General features: G+C 46.6%; 1 protein-coding gene across 1 annotated transcript in view; it reads left to right on the top strand.

Annotated features, from left to right (window-relative positions):
- The window catches only part of neto2a (neuropilin (NRP) and tolloid (TLL)-like 2a), a gene marked incomplete at both ends in the record, with an annotated part of 10,087 nt that extends 1,305 nt beyond the window's left edge, over positions 1-8,782 (top strand). The window contains 6 exons of the mRNA XM_080528128.1: positions 850-1,098; positions 1,560-1,607; positions 1,907-2,034; positions 2,678-2,906; positions 7,760-7,873; positions 8,052-8,782. Of these exons, the coding sequence (XP_080384254.1) occupies positions 850-1,098; positions 1,560-1,607; positions 1,907-2,034; positions 2,678-2,906; positions 7,760-7,873; positions 8,052-8,782 (1,499 nt within the window). The remainder of the gene's footprint in view (positions 1-849; positions 1,099-1,559; positions 1,608-1,906; positions 2,035-2,677; positions 2,907-7,759; positions 7,874-8,051) is intronic.
- Between the last annotated feature and the right edge of the window lie 1,867 nt (positions 8,783-10,649).

The following is a 10,649-nucleotide window of genomic DNA, read 5'->3' as shown; positions in this document are numbered from 1 at the left end:
ATTATTTTGGTCGTGGCATCATTCATTTTAGTGCAAGGCTTTACCCTCATACTTTCTCCCCTCTGTTTTGTTTATTTATGTTCATGTCAGGTTGTCTGACATAGACTGCATGTATATCATACAAAAACGTTGTCTCTGTATGTGCCAGTACATGCAGCCGTGTGTGTTCTTAAGGTACAGCTGTGCCATTCAAAACATTTAGGGTATGATTTATATGACCACTGAAATTGTGAACCCAAGTATATGGCTGCATTTGTGTGTATGGTTCATGAAGTGAAAGGCAACATGCTGACATTTCTCTCCATTTGAGTATTTATACATGAACGTGTGTCTATTTCCGTAAGCGTGCATGCATACGCCCATGCTTGTTATACACACATGTATAAACGCGTGTGCATATGAGCAGAAAGCTGCATATTTTGCTGTTACCAAATCTGAAAAGCAAGAAGAGAGTCTGTGTGTAAGCTGAGAGTTAGCAACACTTTTAAACACAGTATGTGACATGCAGTTGACTAAAGCAAGGCCTTTTAGCAACAAACAAAAAATCCAGAAGTGCAATACAGTTGCATATCCAAAGTAGGTTATCAGGTGGGTTGGAGCATAGAGTGTGTTGGAGATTGCACCAGTTGTTTTAGTATGCATGCCGTGACAAATGCCTGCTGACCCAAACGTTTGCATAATAAAACAAGCGGTGCTTTTCAAGCACAATCTCTGTAATGAATTTTTTGCGGACCCCAGGAAGGCTAGAGGTCATTTAGGCCGCGGATAATGGAGATCCTTATGAATAAAGTGTGCAAGGAAAAATGTCAACCCCACCCACCTCTTCCTCTCCCCTCTCACCTCCAACAGCTCTCCCTCGCCAGAGAATCCAGCTGGCCTTTGATAAGAACTACTACGTCGAGCCCTCCTTCGAGTGCCGCTTTGACCACATCGAGGTGCGAGACGGTCCGTTTGGCTTCTCACCGCTCATCGACCGCTTCTGCGGTCCCAAGAGCCCAGGCCTGGTCACCTCCACGGGCCGCTTCATGTGGATCAAGTTCACCAGCGATGAGGAGCTGGAGGGCCTTGGCTTCCGCATCAAATATTCTTTCATAGCAGGTATGCAACTTGAATTATTATATTAGCACATCCATAAAATCGACCCCCCAGGCTAGCCCCAAGGCACCACCCCCTAGCCCTCCTCTAGATCCTGTCAACATGAAAGGATTTGATAAAGATAGGCAAAAGATAAGGCAAGGTTCTACCTTGTCCTTTGATAGGTTAGGTTAGATCTAAAGGTAAGACAATAGGATTGATTAGGAATTCAGTATTGGTATCCTAGAAATTCTAGGTGTGGCTAAAAAAAGACGACAGCACAGTGACAGATTGAACAATATCCTGGACACGGCTCTTAGGACCTTGTCGGAGAACTGAAGACTTGTTCACATCAGGCCCCAGATATTACCTCCCCCTGGCCCTTATCTGGCTTGCTTAAATGAGATCTTATCACATTTCTTGTCTTGCAAATTTCAGCCATGTGTGGATAGAGAGTTATGTGCCTCTCTTGCTTATGATTTCAGACCCAGATTTCCATCTGCACGTGGGCGGACTGTTAAACCCTATTCCAGGTAAGCTCTCTTCAATATTTCACAGGTTCGTCCGATGCTCTGCGCGCTCCGAGGCTTACTGTGGGGGGCTATCTCTCATTGACACACATGCTCACACACACAGACGCATTACTATCTCTTTCTCCCTCCCACCCCCCCCCCCCTCCCTCTCTCTCTCTCTCTCTCTCTCTCTCTCTCTCTCTCTCTCTCTCTCTCTCTTTGTTCCTCTTTCTGCTCACCTTTGTCACCCATTAATCCATCTCTGTTTTTATATCCTTTACCCCCCCCCCTTATCCCCCAATCTCAATCTCATTCCTTAGATTGTCAATTTGAGATCGGTGGCTCAGATGGTGTGATCCGCTCCAGTCAGGTAGAAGAGGAGGACAAGATCAAGAATGGCGACGCTCTGGATTGTATCTGGACCATCCGCGCTCCTCCTCAGTCCAAGGTGAAACACAAATACACACACACACACACACACACTCTTTAGGCTAAAATGGGTCATCAGCACACCTTTCACTCGCTGCAGATGCCCAGAGCCCAGTGAAACACACATTGACCAGTGCAGCAGACTAGCTGGGTAGAAAGACACACCAGCACTCTTTCTGACCCTCTTTCTGCTGAGGAAGAATTAAGGGTATCTTGAATTAGCTGCTACAGTAAAGTACAGCAGGTATTAGGCCAATGACAGAAATAGCTGAAATGCGGAATCAGCAGTACTAGGAATGAGGTTAAGAGCAGCCACTTTAAGACGACAGTATTACAAGTTCACTTGTGCTAAATAGGCTGTTTTTTATTTTCTGGGTTAAATTCTGGGTTAAAAGATGCTGTCAACATGTATAGGCAACATAGAGACATCATTGCTATTGACTGAATGTTCAAGTTAGATAGTTTCTATGAGAGAAAATCATCAAACTTCATCAATCAAGATTTAGATCGAATATGGTGAATTATGGTTCTAAAATGTGGCTATGATGTTTAATATGACACATTTTAATGCAGCATCCAGTCTGAGTTCGTTATCATATTCCTATTGCTTCAGAATATTACCATTGTTCCGTATTGTGAACTGGTGATTTCTGTTCTTCCAGATTTACCTGCGATTCCTGGAGTATCAGATGGAGCACTCCAACGAGTGCAAGAAAAACTTTGTGGCGGTGTACGACGGCAGTAGCGCCATTGAGAACCTGAAGGCTAAGTTCTGCAGCACGGTGGCTAACGACGTCATGCTGGACAACGGGGTGGGCGTGGTGCGCATGTGGGCTGACGAGAAGAGCCGCCTCAGCCGCTTCCGCATGCTCTTTACCTCGTTCGTCGACCGTGAGTATTGTCCTTAACCTAAGCATCAGAATGTTTACAGGTCCGGGCTTGAAAAAAGTAACAGTTTTTTAATGCCTTGCTGATGTAAGGCTGGAGGGTGGTGCTCCAGCCAAACACCAACATGTACATTCATTTGACATATTTGGCATTTAGCAGACGCCTTTATCCAAAGCGACTTATGACAAATACATTTTGTCTAAGTAAGTGAATCATCTATCCATCAGTCATCACAAGAAAAAAGTGATCTATACTTGGGCCAGAGGCCATTGGCAGTCAAGGAAGTAAGAATATATATATTAAAAAAAAAATCCCGACTCCACAGAGGGGATGAAGAAAAGCTGTGACCAGATTGCTGCATCCCCATAGAGGCGGTGGTGCCAATCGGTCAGCAGAAGTGGAAGAACGGAGTGAACGGGCAGGGCAGGTGTTTGGGGGCTGTCCATTACTTGCATGTAGGAAGGGGCAGTTCCCTTTGCTGCCTGGTAGGTGAGCACCAGGGTCTTGAAGCTGCTACTGGGAGCCAGGGAAGGGTGCAAAGGAGAGGGATAACATGGGAGAATTTGATGGAGGTTGAACAACAGACGGACGGCAGCATTCTGGATGAGCTGCAGAGGTCTGATGGAGGAGGCAGGGAGCCCGGCCCGGCCAGTGTGTTGCAGTAGTCAAGGCGGGAGATGACCAGTGTCTGGACCAAGTATTGAGCTGCTTCTCTGGTGAGGAATAGACGAATCCTTCTGATGTTGTAGAGGTAGAATCTGCAGGAGCGTGCCGTCACTGTGATGTTCGCCGCACAGGATAAGTGGTTGTCGAGGATTACCCCAAGGTCCTTGGCTGTCTGGGAGGAGGTCACCGTAGAGTTCTCTACTGTGATGGAGAAGTATTGGAGAGGGCAGGCTTTTCCAGGGAGGAAGAGTAGCTCCGTTTTGTTAAGGTTGAGCTTGAGGTGGTGGGCTGACATCCAAGCAGCAAGACACGCAGAGACATGTGTTGCTGCATGTGAGTTTGGTATAGAGGGAGAAGGGCCCTAGGACAGATACCCCCCTCCTTCGCACCCTTCACTGGCTCCCGATAGCAGCTCGCATCAGATTCAAGACCCTGGTGCTCGCCTACTGGGCAGCAAAAGGGACAACCCCTGCCTACCTGCAAGCAATGGTCAACCCAAAACCTCAGCCCGTACACTCCGCTCCTCCACCTCTGCTGGCCGACTGGTCCTTCCACCTCTCCACCACCCCTCCAAGCTTCCCACGATTGTCAGAACCGCATACTCACTCATCATCTTCCGTCAGAGCCTCAGTAGAGTTCCCAGCCTTAAAGCCTGATTGTTGAGTGTCAAGGACATAATGAGACAGTTGGTTAGATACAGCCTGTAGAAGGGCTTTCGATACGAAGGAGAGAAGGGATACCGGCCTGTAGCTGTGGACAGCAGACGGGTCAAAAGTTGGTTTCTTAAGAAGAGGCTTGACTCTGGCTGTCTTAAAGGCAGCCGGGACAGATCCTGTGGCTAGAGAGGAGTTGATTAGGGTTGTAATGAAAGGAAGGAGGTCTTTGGAGATGGATCGGAGAAGAGAGAGGATAGGATCGAAAGGGCAGGTGGTTGCCTGCTTAGATGAGATCAGTTTTAGAATATCATCGGGGGAGAGGGCTGATAAGCCAGAGACTGAATGCAGCGCAGTGGGTTTGGGAGGGGTCGTAGCAGTGTTGGCGAGCTGTGGAGAGAAGGAACCGCTAATGTCATCGACCTGCTTTTTCAAAGTAGGTGACAAAGTTATCCACAGACAGGGAGGAGGGAGGAGGAGGCGGTGGAGGAGGAGGGTTGAGGAGTGTGGAAAATGTGGAGAACAATTTCCTTGGGTTAAAGGCAGAAGTTTGGATTTTGGAACGGTAATTGGAAGCTTTAGCAGCTGATGCAGAGGAGGTGTAGTTGAGGAGGAGAGAGGGTTTAGGTCATTAGGGAGGCTGGTCTTTCTTCGATTTCCTTTCAGCTGCCCAGAGTCCTATTCTACACGCTTGCAGGGTTTCAGAGAGCCAAGGAGGGGGTGGAGAGGATCGTGCTGGCCTCAATGTCAGTGGACAGAGAGAGTCGAAGGATGAGAAGAGAGTGGACAGGAGGGTGGAGGATGCTGAATCGGTGGATAGAAGGGAGAAGGATTCAACAGAGGATAGTGAGGATAAGACAGAGGAAGCGAGAGCGGTGGAGGAGAGGGTACGTAGGATGTGAGGAGAAAACACAGTGTGGGTAGAGACTGACAGGGAGGTAGTGGATTTGAGGGGAAGGGAGAAGGATACAAAATGGTGATCAGAAACTGGAAGAGGGGTAACAGTAACGCTGGAGGTATGGGAGGTGTCTGGTGTAGACAAGGTTGAGCTGATTGCCCACCTTATGAGTCGGAGGAGAGTGGGACAGGGTCAGGTCGAAGGAGAGGAAAGGTCAAGTAGTCACCCAGTAGTGCGAGCAGTGTGCTGTCGTCTGGGAAGGAGCTAAGGAGGACATCCATCTCTTATAGGAAGTGGCCAAGCTGACCTGGGGGACAATAGATTACATACAAAGAATCACCATCTTCATTGGCTAAATAATCACACCATTTTTCCCATTGTTTTCCCCCAACTCTTTCTGAAGCCTTAAAGAGAAGGTCATTTGTTCCATCAAATGCAAATGCTCATGCCCCAAATGTTTTGACAGTGCTGCAGTGCAGCATAACATTGTTTGCATTGGAACTGTAATTGCAGATATTGAGCTCATTGGTGGTCAAAGACATACATTGGTTGAACTATATTATGGACACAAAGACTTAGATCAGTATGTGTTGACAATTTTAGCATTTAGCACTCAAACAATTGAATCTGTTGAAACAATTGTGGCACATCATGATTTACTTTCTTATTACTTAGGCCTCATCACACTATGTGGCACATTAGGCCTCCACAGGGTCCCTCCTTCATGAATTAGTATTCTAAACACAAAAACATATATATATTTTCAAGACCCACACAGTAGATTTGTAGTGGTGAAAGATGGAATAGAATAGATCAATTAGCCAACAACCTAATATTCTTGTCGTTTTATTTATTTATGCCTACAACCTCGGATTTACTAAACACTGACTGACATTTTAGAATCAGGAAGTTAATTAAATCCTCTGCATACAAAGCAGTGATATTGGAAAGCAAATTATTTCCCCCAGCCGTTGCTTGGTAACTCAAAGAACCTGACAGGTTATTGATATGTTGGTCATAGGATGACACACTAGCATTAAGTATGGGTCATTAGCAAAGTTACCAGCCTTTGCTTGGTAACTCAAAGAACCTGACAGGTTCTTGACATGTTGGTCATGGCATGACACGCTAGCCATAATTATGGGTCATTAGCAAATGTTTAAAAAAACGTAACCCTAAACAGAAATGATCTCTATTAATGAATAGAGGAGCAGAAGTGAGGCTGTACTTAGTCATTTTTCCTGGCTGTATGAGACAGACGCAATTTAAAGGTTGTATGTAAATTAATGGGAAATAGCCATGGAGGAAACAGTTGTTCCTCTCTAACACATTATAATACTTTCATTAAAAGCCTGAATAAGCTGATGTTAATTGCGATTTGTACAGAACTTTGGATGAATACTAATGTTTTGATTACCAGCAAACCCATCATTACCCAACTATAATTACCTTATAATTTCAACTGAAATGTTTTATATTCTTAAAGGCAGCTGTCAAAAGCAGTCAGAGCCATATTGAAACATTGATCATTTATTTTATTTGGATGTATATTATTTTTATTTTGCATCTTGACTTCATGTCGTTCCTATGCCACATAACTACGGCTTAATTACAGGATAGAACAGAGACATTTATCTTTGTAAAACTCAACCAGCATGATACCTCTGTTCCCGCCGCCAACTTGGACATTTCAGTCCTTAACAGAAACCAGTTGACACGCACACGGGGCCCTAGGCCCTGCACGTCATCATTTCAGTTACCTTTGTGGCCCTGGGCCCTCTCAAGGGGATCAGACAAGACGGGGCAACGTGAAACACTTCTGACAGACCCTGAGAAAGGGTCTTTTTGAAAGCGAGAGATGTCTAATCAGTTTGGAAGTGAGCATAGAGTCGGGGGAGCTGGACGCACTCAATTGGAGGCGCGTTATAACCCCCTCATCCCGCTGTCAGAACCATTCAGCCCAGCAGCAGTGGAGGGCCAGGGTTGTTTGCCATTGGGCAACAGGTCCTAAACAGTGTGTAGGTGTCAGGCTGTGCAATCGGGCCTGGACTGGTGCTACGCGTGTATGTGTGTGTGTGTGTGTGTGTGTGTGTATGTGTGTGTGTGTGTGTGTGTGCATGCGTGCGCGGGGGGGAAAGAACTTTTGAGAGACAGGCTGTTCAGACCTGTGACAGAGAACAAGGTGGGGGGTAGCAGAATAGTAGGAGGGGGGGGGGGGGGGCGTAAGTGCAAGGCTGTTACGACCTAGCCTGTTTTGACCCAGAGAACCAGCCTCGGCTCACACATCCATCTCCCGGGCCCCAGCAGCACGTTCAATTACCAGCCCTCTCTGCCGTTCCATGACTCACATTGTAAGAGCCAGTTTAGTTGGGAGTCTCACGGCGCAGGACCATCTGTGCTTCGTGATGGCGGTCTGAAATGATTTACTGCTACTCTTCGCTATCCACCCCCCACACACCCCCCTGTGCGGGTGGGCTCAGGCTTCTAGGAGAGGCAGCCATTTCATCTGCTCATCATGTCTGGTGCTCGCGGATGATGATGTATGGCTTTATGTAGAACAGCTACAGACCTTTAGGCGTTTATTGCAGTAGTTTCTAATCTCAAATGTATTTTTATTGTCCTTGTTTTGTGTGTTTCAGCTCCTTGCCAGAGCAACACGTTCTTCTGCCACAGCAACATGTGCATCAATAACTCCTTGGTTTGTAACGGCGTTCAGAACTGTGTCTATCCCTGGGATGAGAACCACTGCAAAGGTGAGGGGAAGGTCAACTGCAGTGCCCATTCCTGCCCACTATGCGGAGATTAAAGAGTTGTTGATAAAAGCCTATACAAAACTCTATTCTGTGTAATACGTACATTGTGTTCAGTTTTATGGTGGAAATAGCCCTCCCTCACTCTTGTTCACACAATGTTCTCCCCCACCCCCTACAGAGAAAAAGTCCAAAGGCCTGTTCCACCAGATCACCAAAACCCACGGCACGGTGATCGGCGTCTCTTCGGGCGTGGTCATGGTCCTGCTCATCATCTCCATCCTGGTTCAGATGAAGCAGCCCAGGAAGAAGGTGGTGGCCCGCCGGCCCGTGGCCTTCAACAAGGCCGGCTTCCAGGAGGTCTTTGACCCCCCCCACTACGAGCTCTTCTCTCTCCGCGACAAGGAGATCTCCTCTGACCTGGCCGACCTGTCGGAGGAGCTGGAGAGCTACCACAAGCTGCGGCGCTCCTCCACCACCTCGCGCTGCGTCCACGAGCACCACTGCGGCTCGGGGGCCTCCGGGGGCAGTATGAAGCAGAGCCGCACCACGCTGAGCTCCATGGAGCTGTCCTACCACAACGACTTCTCCAAGCCGCCGCCCATGAAGACCTTCAACAGCAGCAGCTACAAGAAGAGCTGCTACGGCTACAAACAGACTCACGACTGCGCCGAGCAGGTCATCGAGGACCGTGTCATGGAGGAGATCCCCTGCGAGATCTATGTGCGCGGGGGAGCAGGAGGAGGAGGAGGAGGAGGAGGAGGAGGAGGAGGAGGGGGAGGGGGAGGAGGAGGAGGGCCAGGGGTGAGTGCCGCTGGAGGCTGCGGAACCCTGAGCTCACGCAACAACGGCGCCCGCAACAACACCAGCATGGTAGACCCCCAGCAACGCTCTATGTCCATGGACTTCTAGCTGAGGAGGAGACAGGAGGGATGAAAAGGAGGAGAGGAGCCTGACCCTCCGCAGGCTCTCGTTCTTTTTATTTCTGTCCTTCCTTTGATCAATCATGTACTATCGCATGCAGAACTAGCCTTTGCCCTGTATGCTCAACAGGAACTCGACACTAGTCGACCACACAATAGGAACAGAGACATGGGATATTTTAGACTGTTTTTACATTCATTCACCCGTCACGCACAGATACTATATAATGCTTCTCATAACTTATTTGAGCCTTTATTTTTCGTCAATGTACTGTATATTAAAAGCAGTGTCAAGCTTCATGCTGTTGTTTGGCTTTTAACTCTAATTTAGCACTGACTTTGATTTGATGAAGAATGAGCCTCTCTGGTGATGATGAGGAGGAGGAGGAAGAGGATGATGTTAATGATGATGATGACTGTTGTTATGGTAACCTCACACATGTGCAAAGCCCCTCAAGAGACTGTCAGTGTTAGGGGAACACAGTAGCCAATCATCATACAGGATAAAGAGTCATAGAGGGGTGTGGTTTTTTATATCTTGGTCTTGAAGTCCATTTTGGGAATCTGAGCTAAGATGTGCACTACAGTATTGAGAACCCTCAAGAAATCAGAGAAGGAGGAAGACTACATAGGGACCTGGAGTTAATAGGAACTGACGCAAATACAAACGGACCGATGTATAGGAGTGATGGTCTATGAACAGGTGAGACAAGAGCTTGCTTGGTGGTGCGAAAGCACTGTCTAATCCTTCATCCTAGACTAGAGGATTTAAGATTGGTGGGAAAGCCGGTTAAAAAGTAAATATGCTAGTAATTTGGAACTTTCATTCAGAGGCTGCTGAGATTGGGATTAGGACTGATGAGAAGTGTTCTAAACAAGCACAACCTGTTTCATTCGCAATCATTTATTATTTAAATCACTGGTTGTATGATTTCATTCTGTTGGATTAAAAGAGACCTTACTGAACAACCTGTGTATGTATTTCACTTCATTACCAACAAGTGAGTGCTGACACAATTGAAGATGGTAGTACATACAGTACACGGACGGATGACAAGTTATCTACTTTCTACATACTAAAAAATATCAATACCCACAATCTTATAACACAGTGTGGGAATTGTACATGAAGAAAATAACCTGAGGCAACATTTTTGTTTTTGTTGATACGATATGTAAGAATTTGACGAAAATATGAACTGGAATGTACTGTAGTCTTTTCATTATACTGTAGATGGACTTCAACATTGGTCTTCAATTCAAATAATGATATATATTGCCACGTTTAAATTGTATTCATAAAATGACATTTGACATAGGACATATTAGACTGTTTTGTTGACAATGTTGTGTGCAACTGTGCAAGCCTGGAAATCATAACAATCCCTCTTCAATAAACATGATCTCAGTGGCATGCAGTGTATAGTATTTTCTTCATTAGTGTCTGTAGTACTCAACCTCAGTTGAAAGTGAGTAAATGAATTCACTGCAACACCATTGTCAAAATCAAAACCCAAACAGGCATCATTCATAAACAGATTCTCTCTGCACACCAGCTAACTACCCCCCATTCCCCAGGCACTTCCCTCCATCTATCTCTGTTCTGTCATGTTGCATTAGCCATCCTGTGAGTGCTCAGGGCTTCATGTGTCTTAAAAAGACAGAGGACAGTCACAGAAGGCCAAAGGTCGCAGTAGAACAGAGGTAGAGAAAAGCTTGCTGTCCAATCTAACCCAGCCAGCAAGTGCTTATCAGGCTACTGGTGGCAACAAAGCGTCTCTTCAGCCAATATCGTACCCCTAACAGTGAAATTATGACATCCTCTGTAGCGTTATGCCACTACTAGCCCAACAGTG

This window comes from Nansenia antarctica, assembly GCF_963989245.1.
Source record: "Nansenia antarctica genome assembly, chromosome: 4".
NCBI classification, from domain to species: Eukaryota; Metazoa; Chordata; class Actinopteri; order Argentiniformes; family Microstomatidae; genus Nansenia; species Nansenia antarctica.
This window is presented reverse-complemented; position numbering and strand designations above follow the sequence as displayed.